At 42.8% G+C, this 25,190-nt stretch overlaps 1 protein-coding gene across 15 annotated transcripts in view; it reads left to right on the forward strand.

Annotated features, from left to right (window-relative positions):
- Nucleotides 1–9,753: 9,753 nt before the first annotated feature.
- Nucleotides 9,754–25,190, forward strand: part of RIMS2 (regulating synaptic membrane exocytosis 2) — a gene marked incomplete at both ends in the record, with an annotated part of 425,123 nt that continues 409,686 nt past the window's right edge. For all 15 annotated transcript variants that reach the window (XM_080909305.1, XM_080909325.1, XM_080909329.1 and 12 more), the window contains one exon: nucleotides 9,754–9,929. In XM_080909305.1, coding sequence (XP_080765431.1) covers nucleotides 9,754–9,929 — 176 coding nt within the window. The remainder of the gene's footprint in view (nucleotides 9,930–25,190) is intronic.

The raw sequence follows: 25,190 nt of genomic DNA on the forward strand, positions 1-25,190 counted from the left end.
GCAAAAACATGATATGGATACCTCCTCAGAGGCTCTGCCAGAGCCATACTGGTACAGAGAAGGATGCTTGTAGCTAACCATCAAATTGAACATGAGGACCCCAATGAAGGAGCTAGAGAAAGGACCAAAGGAGCTGAAAGTGTTTGCAACCCCATGGGAAGAGCAACATTATCAACCTACCAAACCCAACACAGCTCCCAGGGACTAAAACACCAACCATTGAGCACACATGGAGAGACCCATGGCCCCAGGTAAATATGCAGCAGAGGATGGCAGTGTCTGGCATCAATAGGAGGAGAGGCCTGTGGTCCAGAGAAGGTTTATTTTCCCAATGTAGGGGAATGCCAGGGTCCTGAGGTGGGAGAGGGTAGTTGGAAGAGGGAGCACCTTCATGGAGGCAATGGGAGGGGGGCTGGGATTGGGGGAAGGGAGATAACATCTGAAATGTAAATACAGAAAATATCCCTTTTTTTTTTTTTTTTTTTTTTTTTTAAAGAAATACACTGTTAGAATTTTAAGGTTTTCTGTAACCATTACGTACTGTGCATCTGAGCCTGGTTGACTTTCTGCCAAATTTAATATGATAATGTAATATGAGGTATATACCGGGATGCTTTAGGGATGGGAGTAGTTAATTATGATCACAGCTGAGCAGCAAATTAAAGTAGGGCTGCCCTTGGAAAAGTGGGATAGTATCAGACATTTTGTGTTTGATCGTCTTGACCACACATTTGCTTCTTTTACTTTACTGTTACTATTTTTAACACTTTAAATGTTAGTGATCAGAGAGTGTGTTCTGTTAAATGCAGCTATTTTATACCTGCTTGTCAGATGCCAGGTGTTTCAAAGAATGTGTGCTTAGGGTCTAGGTAGGGAAATAGTAGTTAGGAAAGCCAGCTTGGTTTTCTTTTCTTTGTTAAAAAAACATATAATATAATATGTAATATGTAACATATAACATGATATATGATATATAATATATATATATAGACTATATATAACATAGTACATTGCCATTAAAGGCTTTACCATTTTTACTATTTTACTATTTATTTATTTATTTATAATTATTTACATGGATTGTTTGTGTATGTGTACCACTTGCATGCCTGATGTGTTGGAGACCAGAAGATGTCACTGGATTCTCTGCAACTAAAGTTAATGGCTGTTTGTGAGCCGCTGTACCAGTGCTGGGAATGGAACTGAGGTCCCCTGACAGAGCAGCCCTGTGTCAGCATGTAGGAAGCTAAGGAAGGAAGCACACGATTTATTTTCATAATTTTTAATTAGATACTCTGCATTTATATTTGAGATGTTATACCTTCCCCCCTGCCCCCGCTGGCTCCCATCCCCCTCCCCCTCCATCTGCCTTCACAAAGGTGCACTCCCTCCTAATCACCCTCTCCACCCCATTGCCTTGGCATTCGCCTACACTGAGAAAACATGCCCTCCCTGGACCAAAGGCCTCTTCTCACACTGATGCCAGATTCTGCTATCACCATCTACATGTGCAACTAGATCAACAGGTCTCTCAATGGGACATAATTTCAAAGCTAGCCTGAGGTACATAAGAAACACTGTCACATAAATAAATAAATGAGCAAACAAAATAGAAGAAGAAGAAAAATATATATTCTCCTATATCCCATGGCCAACCCCACATTCATATATTCTGAAGTAAATTCTAGATATCAGGTAGTTTCTCCAGAGGTATTCCAGCATATAGCATTAAGAAGTCTTTATTTTTAAAAGAATGAACGTACCATTATTGCCGAAACTATTTCCTTATTATCATCAGATACTCGCTAGACAAATTTATAGTTCCGTTATATAAAGCCACACCCCTGTATTTTTAATTCTCTAATTTAGTGTCTAAATGAAGTTACACAACTGCCTTCCCATTGTTGATCTCTTCAATCTCAAGTAAAATATCAAAATTACAGATTTCATCTTCTCTACGTCTTTATTTTTTTCTTGCTACACATTTATTGAAAAAAAAAACCTACTCAACTGAATTTATTGTCCTGTAGTATATGCTCTAGTGTCCCATAAGTCATATTCCCATGGTGTATATTTCTCTGGCTTCTCAATTCCTATATATTATTAAGGAATAACATATAGCTAATAATATAGCTATAAATAATATAGCTAAAAAGAAAGCACAGAGCTTACCTTCCCACTCTACTGAAGTCCCGGGAGGCAGAAGCTCCCTTTACTCTCTCCATGATGTCTTAAACACCTCTCAACTCCAAGACTCTCCTTTCTCTTTTCAGGGTTTTCTTACGTTCACTCCCTGTTAACTGGTTTCTTGCTCCACTTCTTTGACCTACGTTAACTTTCGCTCTTGTTTACACAAAGCGCTTGGGTTGAAGGTGTGAGCTAAGGCTGAGCCACACCACAAGAAGAAACAGGTTTTCCAGTTCCCAATCTTGGGGTTCACAATATAATCAGAGATCCTGCAGTATCGGGTTTTCATCAATAAATACATAACGGAATTAGAGTTTAGGACAAAGCCCCTACTTTGGCATCCGCACTAGGCTAGGTGTGGTCGCCTTTCCCAAGCACCAATTAAAGAGTTGTATAAGGTGAAAGGCTGGGGAAGACTAAATGTGCTGAGAAGTGAAAGAAAGCGTTCAGTGACTCTAAAGTCATCTTTGCCTGATGAGTAGGCAGTGTGGCTCAGGATGCAATCCCTAAAGGGGACAACCTGGTCTCCAGAGAGCAGTGCTTCTGTTCCAGCCAGCACACCCCGGTGAAGAACCGCTCTAAATTGGCGGGTGGTTTGCCCTAGGAAGCCACCTTTGGGACAATGAGTGGAGCTCTCTGGATACCCTTTAGGCTCTGGAGGAGGAGATTAGAAAATATTTCTGGGGGATGCCCTGCTCACTCTCTCTTGTGGATTTCAGTTTTGAAGGGGAGTGACAGAGGTTAGGTGACATCACTTTGTCAATAGATACTTCTCGATTATCAGGCAGAGGTGATGCGTAGTGGGGAGGGAGACTGATGCAAAGTGAAGTCAGAGGTGTGAGCTTCCATACTGCTCTTCCTTCCCTGTGGGCTCAAGTGAGTTGTCAACAGGTGTGTGTGTGCATGTGTGTGTGTGTGCATGTGTGTGTGCATGTGTGTGTGTGTGCATGTGTGTGTGCATGTGTGTGTGTGCATGTGTGCGTGCATGTGTGTGTGTTCGAGTGTACGTGTTTTAGTTTGTTTTTGAGCCAGGGTCTCTCTCTGTAGTCATGGCTGACATGTTGCTCACTGGGCAGACCAGGCTGGCCTCAGACTCACAGGGATTTGCCTGTATCTGCCTCCTAGTTCCTCCCATAGCTTCTCCACTTCCCTACCTACTCAACTTTATGCCTTCCCCCAGTTCCTGTAAACAACCAAAACAATGAAGAAACGCATAAACAGACACACTCGACCTGGTCCATCCCAGTCCTGTTGTTTATGGAGGACCTTGTTTCCTTGGAGTCTTTCATCTTCTCTGGCTCTTACAATCTTTCCCCATCTCTTCATCATGGGTCCTGAAACCCAAGTCGAAGGTTTGACGGAAAGGCATCCTATTTAGCCTGAATGCTCCAAAATGCAAGTGCAGGTTTGAAATGTCTCTTATAATGCAAGCCTGCTTGACTATTTTTAGAAGGTCAGCAGATGTTGGTACTTAGGTGATACTGAATGCCTAGATTTTTTCATAAACTAACAGTTTAAAAATTATTTGACATAATATTCATGTTTTTTAATCTGTGTACTCAAAGTTTTAAGATATTCAGTTAAAACAGTACGTTTTACTTATTTGTAGCAACCTTTAATACCGTCTTTGCATTTACAAATTTGCTTACTGATTGTTAGGCACAAATAAAAAGAGGTAGCTTTATAAAGCTTTGAATGAAAGATGATTGCAATATTATTGTCCCAAGACCTTTTAATATAATAGCTGCATGCATTTTACACTGTGGTAATTGTTAATTAACCTCATGTAGTGCTAAATACACAAGTAATTAATAAACATTTTTTTCCACTAAGATCCACTAAAGTTTTTTTTATATTTCTTTTGCTCATGAATCTCAATAATGAAACAATGCCAATCTTTAGTTTCTTTTCTGGGTGCAATCAATGTCTCCCCCCCCCACCCCCCGGTGCTGTAGTCTTTGATTAGCACTAATAATGTACTGTTGTTTTAATTTCGAAAGACACTATGGTTTTATAACCAATATGCAGGCTCTCTGAGTTGCTTTTCCAATAATGCTGATTAGCTTTGGATGAACTAGTCATATTCTCCCATCCAATTTCTGGTCAAGAACAAGTATCTGTTGTCATTTGACAACTGGCAAAGACTAGCAGTCAGCTGTGGCTATGGCCCTGTCTGACTCACACAGGATTTAAACCATGACCTTGGCCTCATTATCACGCCGTAATCTACTGAGAAAAATAGCTACAAAAATAACTTCTGAAACCAAGAAGTAAAAATAAAAAAAACCATTTATTTGCGTCTCCAAGTGTAAATCAGGGTGCATCTTTGCCCTTTGAGTAATTCCATTGGCAGGTGTTTCAGATATGAATAAAGAACTGAACGCAGGATATACTTCTAAAGTCAAAGCCCGGAATGCCAGTTTCCTACACTTGGAAATGGTTAAGGCGTACTGTGACACGCGCTATCTGTGAGCAGTATATGCACACTGGTGAGAGGGCCTGGGGCAAATTGGTGGAAGGAGGAAAAGGCTGAGAATATGGCAGATATACAACTGAAGAGGTAGGCCAAATGGAGAGAAGCATTTGAAAGTTGTAGACATCAGAGGGTAAGAAGATTGTCACAGAACAGGGGATGTGTCTACTGGCAGTGGGTTAGGACAGAGATGCTGCCAGGACCCGTATAAAGTTCTTTTCTTTGCATGTTTTCCCTCTTCATTTCAGATTGCTTTCCCATGTTCTCAAGTCCAACTCAAGCCAGAGATGATAAATCTTCACCTCTGAAAGCAATTACCGAACTCTTGTGAGGCATCCACCTGTATTACTCTAGGTGCTTGGGCTACATTAATAAAACTTCTATTCACGTGTTTATGTGATGAAGTAAAAGTACTTCGATTTACAGTGAGAATACAACCATCAGAGGGACGCAAGCATACTGGAAAAGGGAAAGGAGGTTGGGGTGGTGGGGGTGGGAATCTGAAAGGGCAGATATTAAATAGAAGGAGTGAAGATGTGAGAAGTATTAGCTGAGGAACATTGCAGGGGAGGTATGGCACTTGCAGAGCAGTTACAAGTTCAGTTGGCACTGAACACAGTAGGGCGCCATCTCAACATTTTGAGACACCCGTGTGGTGTTGAGTTGTGTGGTACTTGCTCATTATCCTCTCATGTGGTACTGGGGATTGAATCCAGGGCTGCCCACATTCTGGCTGTTTTAGTTACTTTTCTGTTGCTGTAATAAAATGCCATGACCAAGGCAACTTATCAAAGAATTTATTTGGGATTATGGTTCCAGAGAGTCTATTGTAATAGTCAATCATAGGGAGAAAGTAATGGGGAGCAGCGGGCATGGTGTAGGAGTGGGAAACTAAGACAGTTTTTATTGAAAGCAGAGAGGAGGGGGGTAATGAATACAGTGGAGATAGCGTGAGACTAAACAGTCATTTGTTTTAAGATTTATTGATTTTATATATGTGTGTACACTGTCGCTGTCTTCAGACACACCAGAAGAGGGCGTTAGACTCAGTTACAAATGGCTGTGAGCCACCATATGGTTGCTGGGAATTGAACTCAGGACCTCTGGAAGATCAGTCAGTGCTCCTAACCATGGAGCCATGTCTCCAGCTCTGAGACTAAACAGTCTTAAAAGCAGCCTCCAATGATATACTTCCTCCAGCAAGGCTGTACATCTTAAGCCTCCCCAAACAGCACCACTAACTGGAGACCAAGCATTCAAATGCCTGAGCTTATGCCTCTTGAATACCTACTTCAAGGTACCAATTTCTGTTTTAGTTTGTGTCTCTGTTGCTGTGATAAAAGTAACTGACCAAAAGCAACTTCCAGAAGAAAGGGTTTATTTGACTCCGGGTTGCTGTCCATCGCCAGCAAAGCCAAAGCAGGAACTCAGCAGGAACCAAAGGCAGGAACTGAAGCACATATCATGAAGGAATACTGCTCACTGGCTTGCTCCATTTGCTTTCTTATAAAACCCTGGATTACCTGCCCAGGAGTAGCATTTCCCATAGGGCCTTCTGCATCAATCATAAATCAAGAAAACATGCCCCCACTTCTTACAGTCTAATTTGACAGAAGTAATTCCTTAGTTGAGATTCTCTTCTCAAGAGACCTCGGCTTGTCTCAAGTTGACAAAAACTAACAAGAACAAGTGTCATATTACTGAGCCACGTATACAGCCCAGGGTGCTTCTAATTATGCAGAGCTGCAAGACAGAATCAGCTATACCTGTTGGGACAAACTGCAGGACAACAACCACACGTCCACAGTAGAGTAGAAAGGACTGTGAGTCTTGGGAGGTATCCAGATTTCACAGCACAATACCAAACCCTCAGCACATTATAAGAATGTGAGTATTTTATAGTTTTATACTTCAGGTATATCTCCTAATACTTACCGAGTAGATTATAGTTCTTCTTATTATTCAGAATGAAAGTTCACAGACTCACAGGGGTTATAAACCTACAGGAACCCCATTCAATTGTAAGAGACAGTTACCTATAAAACTAAACAAGAACATTGCATTTTGAATCTACTACAAATGTGTTTACCTATTGAGAAATGTCCAAGCAAAAGAGAATTCCATATATGACAAAGTAAGGTATGACTAACACTTCAGGTAAACACAAACTGGAACAGACATCGCTAAGGTCTGTATTTTGGGAAAATCAAACCTTGTGAGGATATTTCATTTCATGATGAACATAAAATATTATCTTAAATTGGGTGACTATTTTAAAAGTAGATCACCTAGGCTACAGCCCATTTTAAAGCTCCGTATGACACACACACACACACACACACACACACACACACAGAATCTCTCTGTATGATACACATGCATATATATAGTGTCTCTGTATGACACACATGCATATATATAGTCTCTGTATGACACACATGCATATATATAGTGTCTCTGTATGACACACATGGATATATATATAGTCTCTCTGTATGATACACATGCATATATATAGTGTCTCTGTATGATGTAAAAAAGTGACAGACTTCCACTTTGTAAAGGCATATGACGAATGACAGCTGATTTGACGTACTTTCCCTTCTAAGAATTTCCTTTACTAAGAAAAATTCACTTGCAGCAAAAGACCAGAAAAGCAAAACAAAACACAGCATAGCAGAAGCAACAAAAACGCCCAAACTACAGAAATCCCTAGGCAGCCCACTCAAACTCCTATACGGTATCCGTCGCGGCAGGTTCAGGTTCATGCCTACTGTTTGAAATGCTGGCACTGTCTTGTCCAGGGAGATGAAGGGGTGTGTGTGTGCAGGGAAACACAGACCTCAGAATACTGTTTGACTGGCAGAAGTAATGTAGGTCCCAGAAGGTGACCGTCTGCTGCAAATGAACCCACATTTCCCCATTCTGAATAACTACTTTCGAGCTCACATTTTATGCATTCGAAATAACTAAGCTATTTTAACCTCAGAATCTTCAGACTCAGCAGTGTTGGAGTCTTCTGGTTTCTGATTCTGTTGCGACGACGCTGGCTGGGGTTTGGAGGATGGTAGTTTTAAAAATGAAAACAGAAATAAGGTGAAGCATTAATTAGGGTTCTAGCGTCTCATTTAAAGGAAAATTGACCTTGTTTTGGAGTGTGGTGTTTCATAGGTTAAAGCTGTAAGTATGCATGCCAACTGTCTGGCAACAGCCATGCATGACAGGAGTGTGTGTGTGTAAGAAAATCTAACATCTGAATTTTAGGTGATTCAGTTTCCTTTCGAAGTATTATCCTTTCTTCAGTATTATCTTGGAATGTATGCCCATCAACCTTTGCTAGACGTTAGTGGTCTGGGGTACCTTCAAAACGTGTCCATGACTAAGATCTTAGTTCTAGAAATTGAGTCATTTGCTCTAGGGTTAGGTTCAAGTATTTTTAAAAGTGACCCGTGTCATTTTCATGTGTTAGCTTTGAAAACCATGCACGACAGTCTTAAATTAAACTAAGTTTCTAGAGTCGGGCTCCAGCTCTATTATTTACCATTTTTATAAATATTTTTATCTTGTTCCTCCATTTCCTGTTAGTGAGGTCGGGTTAGAGATCTATAAAAATTCTTTAACTGTAAAACACTTAACCCAGTTGAGCTAAGATGATCTCATCTGGTATGCATAAAGCCGTGAAAGCTAATTATGAATCCGGTTGAGAACAGGTGAACAGCAGCAACAATAATAATACGAAACCAGACATAAGCAAACGTTTCCACGTCTTCCCAGTTACAAAGCACGGGAGGAAAAAACAATATAGACATTTCAGCTAGGAAATCACAAGAGACGCTTTGTCTGCTCCCAGCTCGCTCAAATCGAGACTAGTCAGATGGTACCTGGGGAACAAAGGGAGGAGGCAGAGCGAGCTTACTACACGTACATAGGATACAAACCCCCGAAGGCTTTACTCAGCAGCCTATAGTCTGGCCTAGTGCTGAGCAGTGTGTGGAAGGCGTGGTAGGGGTGTGTACATACACACGCGTGAACACTCCAACCTTGCTGTCTAGTGCCAGGAAGAGGGGGTGATCCGGGCTCGCCCCGCCCTCGGGGAGAGCTGTCTGGGCCGCGCCGGCGGTGGCCACCTCCCTCCCACTGGAGCCGGTCTCCAGGCTTCTAAAATCGGGCTAACGCTCCAATCGTCTCCGTTCTCCAGGGTGGTCGGGCAGGAACGGGCCGCCACGCTGCCCGATTTCTCCCGGGGACGAGATCTGACCCTTTTAACCCCCTCCCCGCACCCCCCACCTCACATCTCGCCATCGCCTCCTCCTCACCCGGAGCCTCGGGCAAACCGCCCCGGGGCATCCCGTCTCCGTCCTCCCGGTGCGCTCGGCGCGCGCCACCCAGTGTGCGCGAACTTCCGCACTCCCGCTCCGGGCCCAGCCTCTCCCCTCGCTCCCCGCCCCGGCCCTCCGCACGGTCCGGGGCCTGTGCGCTCCGCGGGCCCGGCGGGAAGAGCCCGCGAGGCGGAGGTGGCGCGGGCGGCTGCACCGAGCGGCGGCGGCGGCGGCGCAGTGAGCCGGGGCCCGTACGCCGACCCCGGGGGGCGGGGGGTGTCTCCTGCCGCAGCCTCCCGGAGGGGGGGTCCTCCCTCGCCGGTGACGCGCCGCGCCCGGCCCGCGGGACTCCCCAAGCGGGGTCCGGGCTCGCCGGACACTCGCGGCCCCCGGGGGCCGCGCGCCGCCTCCCTCCAGTCACCCCACCCTCAGCCGTCGCCGCCACCTTACTCCAGCGCCCTCCCCCGCCGCTCCGCGCACTCCGCGTCGGGGGCCTCCAGCTCCGCGCTCCCGCTCACCGCTCACTTGCCAGCCCTTCGCCCCCGGGAAGAAGGAACATCTCTCCCCCCCATCCCCCCCCCAGCGCACTCCCCAGCCCTCCCCCTCCCCCTGCTTTCTTTCCTGGGGGAGGGGGGCTGTCGCCTCGGATTGAAGGCCATTGATTTGTATGCACTTGTCCCAGCCCCGGAGGCTGCCCCAGCCGCCCGCGCCCCAGCCTCCGCCGCCAGTGGAGCTGCCTCCCCGCTTCCCTAGGGTGCTTCGGCTCCGCCAAACATGTCGGCTCCGCTCGGGCCCCGGGGCCGCCCGGCTGCCACCCCGGCGGCCTCTCAGCCTCCTCCGCAGCCCGAGATGCCGGACCTCAGCCACCTCACGGAAGAGGAGAGGAAAATCATCCTGGCCGTCATGGATCGTCAGAAGAAAGAAGAGGAGAAGGAGCAGTCCGTGCTCAAGTAAGGACCGGGGGCTCCATCTTTCCCGCCTCCCTCCGCCCCCCGCGGCCGCCCGCGCGCCCCGGGGGATCGCCGCCTCTCCTCCCAGCCGGTGGCGCCGGGGCCACGAGGGCTGCGGCCCGCGACCGCCGGGGTCGCGTGCGAGTTGTCCGCCGCGCGCGCGTGTGCGTGTATGTGTGTGTGCGCCCAGGCCGGCTGAGGTGACGGTGGCGAGCTCGGGAGGCGGCAGTCCTCGCCCGCGCCCTCCCGCTTCCCCCGCGGGCCACTTGGGCTCCCGGGAGGAGGCTGAGCCCCGGCTCGTCGCGTCCCGTTTCCTTGCCCGCCGCCCCCGTGACTGGGGCAAGGAATCCAATATGGCCGTGCACAGGTGCTCCCGGGCCGGACCCGGGGGGGGAAGGCGCCCAGGCCCGGGGTGCCGGGGGGGGGGACACCGGGGTCGCTCGTCCCCAGCCCCGGAGGAGCCCGCGGTCCCAGCGGGCAGGCAGAGGGGCCCTGCGCGCGGTCTTGTCTCGGGTGGGTGTGCGGCCGCCGCCATCTTCCGGCCCCTCCCCCTCGGCGGGTGCTGACACCCTGCTCCCGGCTGTTCTTCCTGTTTGCGACCGGTAAACGTGGGGGATCCCAGCAGCGTGGCGGTTTTTGGGGGGCTGCTCCCTGCCTCGTGGAGTGCTCCTGTGTTTGCTCCGCAGCCCAGCCTGCGGGATCTGGGCGAGGGTGGGAGGCGTGCAAGTGGCCGCCGGGCGCCGGTTGAGAGGCGGTGTAACTTCAGCACCAGGGAACTGTCCAGAACGACTTTTCCTTTGGCTTTGGGATGCTGTGCAGCCCAGCAGCTGACATGGTTTTTCTACAGGTTTGCTTTTCAGTGTTTTCTGATTTTTGAGATCTCAGTTACTTCGGGAAAGTCATTGTCTAGATCTGTAACCCTTTAATGCGTATCCAAGTCACTTTTTTTCCCCCACGTTTGCTTGAAATGAGGTACTCACTGTAAAAGATCTGTAACCCTTTAATGCATATCCAAGTCATTTTTCCCCCCACGTTTGCTTGAAATGAGGTACCCACTGTAAAAGATCTGTAACCCTTTAATGCATATCCAAGTCATTTCCCCCCCCACGTTTGCTTGAAATGAGGTACTCACTGTAAAAGATCTGTAACCCTTTAATGCGTATCCAAGTCATTTCCCCCCCACGTTTGCCTGAAATGAGGTACCCACTATAAAAATTAAACTGCATATACCTAAGGAGGAGACATGTCAACAAATACACTTTCCCTGAATCGCTATAGAAACACACAACTAAAAGCGTTGACTTCCTCTGTGAAAAGAAGTAATATACTGACCTTCATTACTTAATTTGGAAACAGGTTGTTGAATTCACAGTATTTTTTCACAAATGAAAGCACACCTGGTCTAGATGTACAATTTTTTTCACATTTTAGTGAAGTAGATATCACTTAACCTATGGTTACAAGCTTATATCAAATAGATATATATCTTAGTAGAAGATACAGTTTCTCACAAAGTAATAGAGGAGCAAGGGAGCGAATGTATTCCTGAATTTTTAAATGAAATTAAGAATTGCTTCAATGCTAATTTTTAGGTTTGAGTATTTATTAGGGAATTTGGCTTATTCATGGGCATAGGATATGAACAAAAAGTTAAGAAGTTTAATCACCTTAAACTACAGAATAATATAGTTTAAAAATACTTCTTGAACATACTCTAACTTAGCTCAACTTTAATCTATATACCAATATGTGCTAAGATTTTGATCATTACAATTTATATTCAGATATATAAATTTATACTTCTTAATATAGTTGCTAAAAATCAGTGTTGCCAAAATGATGTTGAAGTAAAATATGGTTTTATTTCTTTGACCCACATATTTAAATGGAAATGGGTTTTTATTTATAGTAAACTAAATCATAGTGTTTATTGGCTACTTAATAGCATGTAGTTTTTATTCACAGTTTCAGTATATGAACATTTAAGTGATTGAGTGCTGAACTACAAAATGAACAGTTTACTTTATTGAATAGGTGTTGTTAAAGGGTTTTCCAGGTCAAGTGCATGTGTTTACATCTCTAAACCTACATACGTTGCAGATACATATGTCTGTACATTTATTTCTCATTATTTAAGCAGGCATAATCTCTAAACACAGCTACATAATATGTGAGACCTCATCAATGAGAAATATAGACTCAGATTTAAGTACTTGTTCACATCATTTTAAATGCTCTTTAAAATGCTTTTGAAATGAGACTGGACAAGGAAACGGAGAATAAACTTTAAGACAGTAACAAGAGCCAAGTCATTTTGAGAAATTTTGTCCATTTATTAAATAATATGTCCCCAGTCATAACCAGTGCACTCTGCGGAGAAAATAATACTGACAGTTGTGACTCCTCTTTCTCTTGAAAATCCAGGCCCATGTGTCTGCTCCTCACTAAGCTGTCATTTTGATGAATGCTAGCATTTTCCCCTGAGAGAAGATCATAGGCACAGAGAAGTAAACTAAAATTCAAATTCATATGTACTACTCTTTAAGTATCATGATAATAAATAATTTTGATGTGTGAAGAAATTGAAGACTGGATAAAATATTTTGTGAGATCTGTGAGTTTCCGTATTCATACTAAATATTTTGCAAAGTAAGACGTGTAGGGGCATCACAAGATGATATGCCGGAATACATGAAGAACACATTAAACATATAGTTCTGTCTTTGTTTGAAGAAAAAAAAAAGACTAAGTCCCATTAATACTTACTATGATTAGCTAATACTAGCATGCATTTAATTTATGAATAAATGCATACATTAAAAGTTGATGCCTGAGATGTTTTCAGTAAGAAAGGTGAGACCTCAAGACAGGTTGAGACCACCACACTGAATTCTCTTTTAAGAGACGGAGTAATGAGAAATGGTCTGTACTTCTTCATTATCAGCAATTTCTATAAGGCCCAAGTATGCATACACACTGGGGAAGTCTTCTATCAAACAGTACTTTCTTACACGAGAATGAGCTACTGCATTTTCCTAAGCACTTTCTGTCCCACTAACCCCCTTGTTAATTACTAAAACAAAAGAAAACAAAAGACAAATGAGAAGGCCCTTACAGGAGTTCCTTCCGAAGTTTCAGTGCTGAGCCTTGAGGAGTCACTGGTTGTCTTGCTCACAGACAGCATCCTTAACACCTCCGAGGAGCCTTGGAAGTAATGAGCTGCATTTCTGTGCAAAAGAGATAGTTCACTCATTCTGGGGAAAAAGGAGGAATCGTTGTTTTGGAAGAAAAACTATTTAGGGAATGTCGAGTCTCCACTGTCTTTTTAATTTTTATTTTGGTCTTACTAAAAATCAAGTAGAAAGGTATTCAGTAAGTATGCAGTGTGGTTTTCTTATGCACATAACATGGTCTTTTATACTGAGTGTTTTGGATACTTCTTCCTTCCTTTTCTCCCTTTTTTTTTTTTTAAAAAAAAAAATCTTTCTCCCTCTTTTCCTCCCTTTTCTTCATTTGATAGTCTTTCTGTGTAGCCTGGGTTGACCTTAAACGATCTTTCTGCCTCTGCCTTTCCACTCAGTGCTAGCATTACTAGTCACTGCGCTACCACACCTGGCTATTTATGCTTCTGTAAAAGATGTGTATTGTCTCAGCCTGGGTTTTCTACTGGTGTTAAAAGGACCACGTGCCCCTCAGATAAAAGGAATAAAGCATATTCACGACAGATTAAGTTAACAAGTACACATACATGAGAAGTTATAAATGTTTTATTGTACTTAATTTAACTCATTTATTTATGTTTGAGACAGGGTATTGCTTTGTAGTCCTGGCTTGCTTGGAATTTGCTATATAGACCAGACTGGCCTGAAATTTGAGATCCACCTCCCCCTGCCACCCAAGTGCTGGTATTAAAGGCATGTGCTACCAATCCTGGCTAAATTTATAAAATTTATTTTATTTTATTTTATTTTATGACAGGGTCTTTCTACATAGTCCTGGCTATCTTGGAACCCACTATGTAGACCAGGCTGGCCTCAAATTCCCACAGATCTGACTGCCTCTGCCTCCCAAGTGCTGGTATCATAGGTGTGTGTGCCGTCACACCTAGCTTAAATTTTTTAATAATGCAATTTTATAAGTGGTTTCTAAAGCTAATTTACAATTTTTTATTTAATAGATAATATTTACTTTGCCACAAAATAGTACATTTGCCAATTTATTTACCTATGTGCAATTATTGTTATTAGAATATTATATGCACATTATTAATTGAGGCATCAATATGTATGCTCATGTAATGAGGTATGTTTATATATTAGTGTATATTATATACATGTATGCATGTTTGTGTGCAAACATAAAAGTACAAGTATGTCCTGCATTTTGGGAAATGAATTAACATGGGGTTAAGTGCCAGTATCTGTCCCATTTGCTGAATGTTTTGAAATTTCTTTAACTAATGGCATGGTCTTGGCTACTTTGGTTGTTTCTGTTTTCCACTGAGACAGTACTGTGACACTCTGCTTTTTAATGTGGACACTGCATCTCTGGGCTAATTTTTTAGAAATAAGTTGTTCTTTTAAATAATCAGCAAACTTCACTAAATACTACCAAATTTATTTTTGTAGAGGAAGTATGCATAACTCTTGTACACTGAGGAAACTTTCCCCTTGCCAGATCAGAGTGTGGTAAGTGTGGGCAGAATTTCAGTAGTGAATATGCCCTTGTAGAGCCGACGTGAAGATTTCTTAATGTCAGTGATAGTGAGAGCCCTTCTGTTTGTTTAGGATCATCTATGTTTTCTTTTTTCTAGAATTTATGTCTGCCTGTCTGCCCATCTGTCTATGCCTCTCTCTACCATAGCACAGCAGATAAATGAATCATAAAGATGTTTAAATAAACAGGACCATTTCATCCTGTAAAGATCCATTGCCTTTGCCAAAGATGAAAACCTTCAGTTTCTAAGGATTCAAATGTATTCTAACAACTGCTTGGCACTTTATAAGAAAGTGGCTAGTGAAATTTTAATATATATTCTGTTTTATTTTATTTTTTTAAGGTAGAGGGACAATACTATTTTCCACTTGACTACATTTGAATAAAGGGACAGTTACACTGTGTGAATAAAGAGATAGTGGAGGCTAATGTGATGGACCAACCTGGCTGTTACCTGACTCTGACTGATTAAGAGGTGCTTTAATTTAACTTAACTCATGCTTAAATGCCTAAACTCTCACCAGGATCGACAGTTACAGACTGAGTCTCCCCAGAGTATGTAGGTATGCAATACATAATCATTTTTGTTAGCCGATTCCAGACTACACTTTTTAGGGTTTAAAATGTTATAATACCATTTCTATTTTCTAAACATGGAGAGATTTGCTTGCTTTTGTCTGGTAGACAGACAAACTGGAGGAACTTTTAATAAGTATAGGATTGTTGTAAGAGCATGGAGCTGAATGGAGAGAACAAGAGGACTTGCAACCAGTTTCCTTAGCAACATTCATCTTTTTATTGGATATTCTCTGTATTTACTTTTCAAATGTTATTCCCTTTACCTCCCTCCTCTTCCCCCTCCCCTTTCCCCCATGAAGGTGCTCCCTCTCCCAACCTCCCTCTCCCAACTCAGCACCTTGACATTCCCCTACACTGGGAAAACAAGCCTTTGCTGGACTAAAGGCCTCTTCTCACACTGATGCCAGACAATGCCGTCCTCTGCTGCATATGCACCTGGGGCCATGGGTCTATCTATATGTGCTCAATGGTTGGTGTTTTAGTCCCTGGGAGCTCTGGAGGGCTTATTTGGTTGATATTGTTGTTCTTCCCATCAGGTTGCAAACCCTTTCAGCTCCTTCAGTCCTTTCTCCAGCTCCTCCATTGGAGTCCCTGTGTTCAGTCCAAAGATTAGCTGCAAGCTTTCTCATCTGTATCAGTATGGCTCTGGCAGAGCCTCTGAGGAGGCAACCATATCAGGCTCCTGCCAGTAAGCACTTCCTGGCATCAGCAGTAGTGCCTGGGTTTGGTGGCTGCATCTGGGGTGGATCCCCAGGTGAGGACATCTGAGGACTAAGTGATATTAGTGACAAGGACACAGATACCAGATACTGCTTCCAAGTGGATGTGAGTGGCTGTTCTGTGGAGGCTGCTTTGTGATTCATTTCCATTACAGTATTGGACCAAATATGCATGTATTGGTCATATTCCTATTAGAAAGAAGAGTCTTACTACATTAAGACTGAAGCCTGGTTATTAAAACATAGAATGCTCATCTTCAAATTGCCACCCAGAAAGCTCAGTCTTTGTATGGTTGCATTTTTCTTACCTGCTGATCTTACTTTCAAACGTGCATGTTTGGAGAGCTCTTCTCTGACCATGGCTTTTAACCAGGTTTCTTTGAAATCCTTATAGTATTTTCTGTTTTTCTCTCCTGTCTGTCTACTTCGCTAGATCATAGACTTTTATAGAGAGAACATTTTCATTTAGAGACCACTTTAAGTTCAATCTAATAATTAAAAGCAAAAAGATTCCTTTGCAATAGTAAACTTATTTCTGAAATAAAATGTACCTTAAAAATGTATGTCCAATTTACTTGGAAGCTAACATATATAATGCAGCTTGTATACTTATTTATTTACACAATTGCAATTGTTTTAAAACTAAGCTTGACTATTTGCACTAAAAAATAGAAGACCGTGATTATGTATTATTTTAAAATGTAATCAACTAAGGAAGTAAGCTGAATAATAGGAGATTGGCAAATATTCTATAAATGAGATAATAATTGTATTCCCAGGCCTTTCAAATATTTAATAATTAATTTATTTTCTGTGCATGAATGTATGACTACTGGTGCACATGTGTCACAGGACGTATGTAGATATCAGAGAACTACTTTTGAGAGTTATTTTCTGCGACCTTATGAGTTTGGGGGAACTAGTTTAGGTCAGCAGATCTTCTTTGTACAAGTGTTCAATTTGCTAGAAGTTTCTATTTGAGCTTTTAGCAAAAAGATCATGAGTTTAAGACCAGTCTTAATATGTAACCCAAGCTGGCTGTACTGGCGGTTTTGTGTCAACTTGACACAAGCTGGAGTTTGGCAAATATTTTTTTCCACAGAGAAAGGAGCCTCAGTTGAGGAAATGCCTCCATGAGATCCAGCTGTAAGGTATTTTCTCAACTAGTGATCAAGGGGGAGGGCCCAGCCCATTGTGGGTGGAGCCATCCCTGGCCCAGCCCATTGTGGGTGGAGCCATCCCTGGTCCAGCCCATTGTGGGTGGAGCCATCCCTGGCCCAGCCCATTGTGGGTGGAGCCATCCCTGGGCTGGTAGACCTGGGTTCTATAAGAAAGCAGGCTGAGCAAGCCAGGGGAAGCAAGCCAATAAGTGACATCCCTCCATGGCCTCTGCATCAGCTCCTGCTTCCTGACCTGCTTGAGTTCCAGTCCTGACTTCCTTTGGTGATGAACAGCAATGTAGAAGTGTAAGCTGAATAAACTTTTTCCTCCTCAACTTGCTTCATGATGTTTTGTGCAGGAATAGAAACCCTGACTAGGACACTGGCTTTGAACATGATATTTTTGCTTTAACCTTGGGTGCTGGGATGCTGGCCTAACAGACTCGAATTCAGGTGATAAATGACGAAAAAGTAAAATTTGATAGTAGAGAGTCAAGGTAAATTTTAGAAATAGTTAGAAGCCAGAATTTCTAGGACTTGACAACTGAGTGTGAGGAGTCAGATGAACCTCTTAAAGCACTTTCTGTGCTTAGCTGACTGCTTTATAAACCTGCTTAATCTCCCTGACAGCTAGCTCTCTAGCTAACTAGTCTGAGGACTCGTGTTCCCTGTGGGAGGAGTTGTGGAGTAGCTTCTTTTGTTGTCTCCAGTTTTCTAAGGTTGATCAAGTGAATGTAAGTTAGAGAAGGAACTCTGTAACTTGTAATGTCTTGTGGAGTGGAAAATAGAGATGTAGTAGAAATGATTCGAGTGAGAAAGAGAAGGTGGGGGAATAGTGGGGAGGCCAGTCTGTGAACCCTGGGAGCTTGGCTTGTAAAACTCTGCTGGAGAAACTTGTGCTATGCAGTCCTTCTCCTCTCCACTTTCTTTGGGGCAGGGTTTTCTGTGTAGCCCTGGCTGTCCTGGAGCTAACTCTGTAGACCAGGCTGGCCTTGAACTCAGAGAGCCATCTGCCTCTGCCTCCCTAGTCCTGGGATAAAGGTCGTGCACCACCAAGTGTGGCTGCTATGTGATCCTTCAAAACTTTTATGTCAAAGATTTTTTTTTATTCCCATTGATAAGGTAGTCTCAGGAATTTTTCATCCTCTGTCTTTGTCTCAATTCTTGGGCATTTTAAACTATGACACAGTCTTTGTTTTATATGTTAGGTTTAACTAGAATAAATTTCTTTTTTTTTAATACATCACTTCTGGGAGAATTTTGAAAATATGAATGCATTCTAGGAAAATACAGAGAGGAAATCACCTGTGGAAGTGGAATGTTGAAGTTAATGAAGATTGTTTCTCTTCTTACTGGATTACTGAATTTCTGAGAATTATAGAATGTGTATTATGAAAGGAAGAAGGACCTTATCAGATTTTATGGCTGCACATTTCAGAGATAGGATGAGAAGTTGTCAGAAGTGCGCTTTAGAGATGGCTCAGCTGTTAGAAGCACTTGCTGCTCCCATAGAGGATGCAGGCTTCGCTTTCAGCACCTACACAGTCGCTGACACTGCCTGCCCGTTACTTCGGTGACAGGGACAGGGACAGGACACCTTCTCCTGGCCTGTACCAGGTGCTCATGTGGTGAATGTAAATGCACAGAAACAGACATTTACACATAAAATTTAAAAATTATTCTTTAAAAAGTCCCAGGTGTGATAGGACAGTCCCCTAAGAAGTTGAAGTTACAGAACATAATGAATAGAGATTGACTAAAGGTTATCAACTTTTATATGGCTTGTATTTCATACATTTTATATGTATGCTGTATAAACATTGAAGACATTATTTACAGTTTCTCTGTAACACAGTGCTACCTAAAAGCATTTAAAAGGTGCTTAGAGTTAATACCATTTTATAAATCATAAGCATTTAATATTTTTATGTAACACAATACGGTAGGTTCTTAAACAAAGCTGGACACATACTTCCTTTAGGTGTGGGAAACCTTTATCATTTTTTCCCTCTCCAACTAAGCTCATATTTACCTGCAAGGAATAATTAGCTTGGCAGTCTCATGTATTCTGTAAGGCTTCTGGGCTTTTAAGACAGGGAAACACCATCCATTCGATGGCAGAGCGGTAATTGGCACTTCGGTATTGTCCGGTTGACAGATGGAGCTGATGCTCCCATTTGTCTTGTGGGCCTATGAGAAGTCTATTGTAACTCTTCCAATAGTTTGTTTCCCAGAAACACAGAGGAAAAGCCTGCCTGTTTTATCAAATTCAATTTAACCCAAAAGCTGTCTTTAGCCTGAAAGAACTCATTAATCCCCTTTCTGGCCAAACTTAGTTTTGTTATGAAGTTGGTGAGGTGTTTCATGTTCTTAAAGGTCGGTATTTTCTTTCACACGGTTACTGCTGTCCAGCGTGTCTTCAGGCTCTGCCCTACCTTTGTGAGCTCCCTGGCCTCAGGACAGCTTCCTTGACTCTGGGTTTTGGTGGATGTTCCCATTAGCTTTCAGTAAGTAAGAAATAGGCTTTGGGTGTTACGTTGTTGCAGTTTGGAGGTTGTGACTACTATTTTGAGTAACCTTTGCTTTGTTGCCATGTCTGTTTTAATTTTTCTATATTTGCCTAGTATAAATTTTCTCAAAAATTTTGTCTTGTTTTGTTTTTTGAGGCAAGATTTCACTGTGTAACCCTGGCTGGCCTGGAATTTAATTTTGAAGACCAGGCTGGCTTTGAACTCATAGAGATCCAGCAGCGTCTGCAATCTCCTAAGCCTTGGGATTAAAGCTGTGTACCACCCTACCCAACTAATTTTTTGTTTTTAACTTTGAAAAGCTTTGCATTTCATAACTGTGCAGTAGTTAGCTACAGAAGCACTTCTAAGTTACTGACACACACACATACACACACATACACATACATACACACACACATACACACACATACACATACATACACACACACATACACACACATACACACACATACACACATATACACACACATACACACATATACACACACATACACACATATACACACACATACACACATATACACACACATACACACACACATATATACACATACATACACACATACACGCACATATACACACACATACACACATACACACATACACACATATATACACACACATACACACATACACACATACACACATATATACACACACATACACACATACACACACATACACACATACACACATATACACACATACATACACACATACATACACACACATACACACATATATACACACACTTACACACATACACATATATACACACACATACACACACATACATACACACATACACACATATATACACACACTTATACACATACACACATACATACACACACATACATACACACATACATACATATACATATACATACACACATACACACACTTACACATATACATACACACACATACACACACATACACACACACACACATACTTACACACACATACACACACATTTGTTTGCTTATTTATTCGCTGAAGGGTCTCATGTATCCTGGCTGGCCTTGAAGTTGCTGTGCACCTGAGGATAACCTTGGACTTCTGATCCTCCTGCCTCTACTTCCTGAGTTCTAGGATTGTTGGATTGTGCTCTCGCACCTGTCGTATACAGTGTTCATATCAAACTCAGAGCCTTTTTCGTGCTAGTCCAGAACTTTAACAATTAGCTTCATTGCTGGTCTCATGATACCAATTTTTTTTTTTTCTGTCGACTGATAGTTTTTCACCGAGTGTCTTAGCTCAGTCATAGAATTACTGAACAGAATTTATAAGGAAGGGTCTGTGCACTTACCTTGTAACAACTGGACTATCTCCTGCCTTTGTTTGGTGTTGTATAATCATAATAACTTGGGTGGTTTATAAGCAACAGAAATATATGAAAAATAATGACATTTCAGTTTATTCTCAGCTTTCTGCACTGTAGAGGATTCAAAATTCAGGGATGATATAGTGTGTGGCCCCGGTCTTACTTCCTGGTTGTACATGTGTAGCATTCTTGATATAAGCCCACATGGCGTAAGGGCAAAGGAGCTCTCTAGTGCCCTTTGATTTTCTTTTTCAAATAGGGGCACTGATCCTGGTGAAGGCTCTATCCGTATAGCCGGTCCTCAAATGCTCCACCTTCTGTTGTCCGTGAGAAACACTGGCAGATCAGAAGGGCGGAGGAGAATGGGGTGTTCTCTGGGAAGCTCTGCCTTGCCGTCAGTTTACAGGAGGCCTGTTCTTGTTCCCCCACCCCCTTTTTGTTCTGGAGGTTGCTTTCCAGTACTGCGTGACCAGGTTGACTGCACCCTTGCTGGTTTCCTCACTCCCTGCCCTGACCTCTGTAAACTACACCTGCTAGCTCCTTGGTTTCACTGCAGTTTTATTTCCTGTTGAGACCTGGACTCACATCCCATTGTTTACTAACAATGTGATGAGTGAATTGATTACAATATTAGATATGAAGGATCTATAATCTACCTCCCAGCCCCGGACAGGGCTTCTCTGTGTGGCCTTGGCTGTCCTGGAACTCACTCTGTAGATCAGGCTGGCCCTAAACTCACAGAGACCCACCTGCCTCTGCCTTCTGAGTGCTGAGTAACTTATATTCTTGACTCTGGGATGTGCGCAGCGTTGCTCTTTAACTGAAGAACCTCTGTGCGCAGCTCCATGACTGTGAGGAGAACCTTTGATAATCTGGCCAGTTATGGAATCTCAGAGTTAGCCTGTGTCTCTGATGTCAGAGTACAGTTACTATTCTTTGTTTCTCTAGAGCACCCGTATGATTTTAATCTGTGGGCCAAATTTTAATCTTTTAAATTAAACGATCAATTGATTTTTATGGTCAAGGAAGTACCAGGCACTTAGCTTAAACATTTTAAACACAAGACTGAGCTGTGCTGGGAGAATCCTCTTGTTTCCTTTCCTTATACCTGCCACAAATATAACTAGTTACTAAGTACTTGTTAGTCAGAGTTCTCAAGTATCTTTTAAATCTGTCCATTCATCATCTCTATTGCCTTGTCTTGTGCCTTTCACGTGACTTGCTTATTTCTAAGTTAATATTCACGCCTAAATGGTTTTATTTTTCCTGTTTACCTCCTCTCACACAACCTCTGTCATGTTTCAGCTCTCTCAGACACAGGAGATATTTTCAAATGTTTAAAATCCGTCAGTATCTCTACTTCACTTAACAATCACGTTAAGTATATTGGTGCTTTGCTTGTGTGTCTGTCTGTCTGTGTACGGCAGTTGTGAGCCACAAAGAGGACGCAGGGAACTGACCCTGGGCCTTTGGAAGACCAGCCAATCCTTTTAACAACTAAAGCCGTTTCCTCAGCCTCTGCTGTTCCTTTTTTATTTTGCATTTGTCTCCCATTAAGTTTTGTTTGAGTTTGATATATTGGTGAGCTTGTAGGAACCGAGTTATGGATGTACATTCATTCAGTATTTATTATATACTAGTTTTCAGGCCACAGATGGGCCTGGGAAGCATACAACACAGGTTTGATTCTAGAGAGTTCAATAAATACTTGTTTATTCACTAATGTGTGTATCTATGACTCTGTGAGTGTACGTGCACAAGTATGTGCAGATTTCTGTGTTTACACATGCATCTGGAGACCAAAGACGTTATTAGGTGTCTCTTCCATTATCTCTGTCTATTATTTGGAGTCGGGGTGTCTCCTTGTATCTGAACTTCACCTCAGAGTTGGGGTTGTATGCATTTGCTGAGAGGCCTGGCTTGTTACATGGCTAAGGTCAGAACTCAAGTCCTCATGATTGTGGAGCAAGTGCTCGTAATTGCTGAGCCAACTCACCACCCCCATACATAGCTTTTTTTTTTTAATTGGAATATATTTTCTCACCTCACATTGCCATTTCCTCTTATAAAAGAAGTAAGGTAACTCCCATTGCTACTTGGTTTACAGTGTGTGTATATTTGTAAAATGGGATTGACAATATGCCTCTCAGAAGCTGTTCTGAGAATTCAGTTTATACTTGCAAAGCTCTTAAAATATTGTCTAAAATATCATACACACTATGTTTTTTAAAAATAAATAGTTATGAAGAAAACAAAACATTGGCAACTATGGAGAACGTTATCAGCAAACACTTTCAACAACTACTGCCTGGCTAGTGTTTCATTTGTTAGTAAAGTCCCAGATCTCCCAAAGTTACTTAGTTACTTTCTTGGCCAGTGGCTTGAAGGGACCGAGATTTCTTATGGTACAGTTCTACAGGGCAGATCTCACATAGCCTTGTTGGGTTAAAGTCAAGATGAAGGCGCAAGCGCATTTCCTCTGGAAGCTCTATTTGCTTGCTCACTTCAGTTGCCCAAAGTGAACATGTGGTTTCCTGTGTGTGTGTGTGTGTGTGTGTGTGTGTGTGTGTGAGAGAGAGAGAGAGAGAGAGAGAGAGAGAGAGAGAGAGCAACATGTGCTTTTGTTTTTTGTTAATAGAACCAAGATTTTCATTTTCTCATTAGCACTTGTCTAGAGAATATCCTTATTTCTTAAGGGCCCCTTATGTCCCCTCTGTTTCAGAACTGACAGTGGGGCATATCCTTCTCTAGATGTTGTGATGCTCACGCTTTTATTGTCTTATCTCTTTCTGCTTTTACTTGTGCAACGACTATTGTGATTAATTATGTTTGCCTATATCAGGCATCCCAGAATATTATCTTTCTCTTTTAACTACAGCTTTAAACTTCCTTTGGCGCAAAAGGAAACATGTTCATATATTCTTGGGATTAGGGCAGAGCAGCTTTTATTGGGTGTGAGTCAGGAAAGTCAGAAGAGGGCTGTCCTGGCTGGTTTTGTGTGTCAGCTTGATACAGCTGGAGTGATCACAGAGAAAGGAGCCTCAGTTGAGGAAATTCTTCCATGAGATCCAGCTGTAAGGCATTTTCTCAACTAGTGATCAAGGGGGGAAGGGCCCAGCCCATTGTGGGTGGAGCCATCCCTGGCCCAGCCTATTGTGGGTGGAGCCATCCCTGGTCCAGCCCATTGTGGGTGGAGCCATCCCTGGGCTGGTAGACCTGGGTTCTATAAGAAAGCAGGCTGAGCAAGCCAGGGGAAGCAAGCCAGTAAGTGACATCCCTCCATGGACTCTGCATCAGCTCCTGCTTCCTGACCTGCTTGGGTTCCAGTCCTGACTTCCTTTGGTGATGAACAGCAATGTGGAAGTGTAAGCTGAATAAACCCTTTCTTTGCTCCCCAACTTGCTTCTAGGTCATGATGTTTGTGCAGGAATAGAAACCCTGACTGAGGCGAAGGTATCGATCTCCTAGAATTGAGGTTACAGTTGGTTGTGAGCTGGGAACTAAATCTGGCTCCTCTGTTAGAGCAGCAAATGCTCCTAACCACTGAGCCAACCCCTTTGCCTATATATTTTTAAAAATAAAGTGCACAGTTTTATTTTTTCGTTTTATAATGTTTTTGTACCCAGAGACAGATTTTAGAATGAGATTATGCTGGATAATTCTATGTCAGGTTGACATAGATTAAGTTGAGACAATGAATCAACACAGCTGTGCTGTGGGCACGCCTACAAGGCGTTTCTTAAGAGATGACAGATGGCACAAAGTCCTGCTCAGTGTGGTGGGGCCATCCCTGGGCTGGTGGACCCGGCCTCTGAGTAAGCAGGCTGAGCAAGCCAGTGAACAGCATCCTCCACGGCCTCTGCATCAGCTTCTGCCTCCAGGTTTCTGCCCTGCTTGGGTTACTGTCCTGACTTCTTTGATGAACTGTAACGTTTCCTACCAAACTTGCTTTTCGGTCACGGTGTTTGATTGTGGTGAAAGAAATCGCAACTAAGAAATGATGTTGCACAGGGCATTTTGTTCTTGGACTTACAATAGCATGTCACTCTCAAGTTAAAGCCAATATGACTTTAGTTACTTAGGAGTTTCTTTCTGAGTTAGAATGTTAGTCTACATCTGATCTACACATTGGGTTTTAAGGCGACAGAACACTTGAGACAGCCTCCCCACAAGAAAGTTAGTTAAAGTTGAGATGGGGTGAGGAGTTGAGGGTAAGCAGCATGCATTG

The sequence above is a fragment of the Micromys minutus genome (assembly GCF_963924665.1).
Source record: "Micromys minutus genome assembly, chromosome: 33".
Classification (NCBI taxonomy): domain Eukaryota; kingdom Metazoa; phylum Chordata; class Mammalia; order Rodentia; family Muridae; genus Micromys; species Micromys minutus.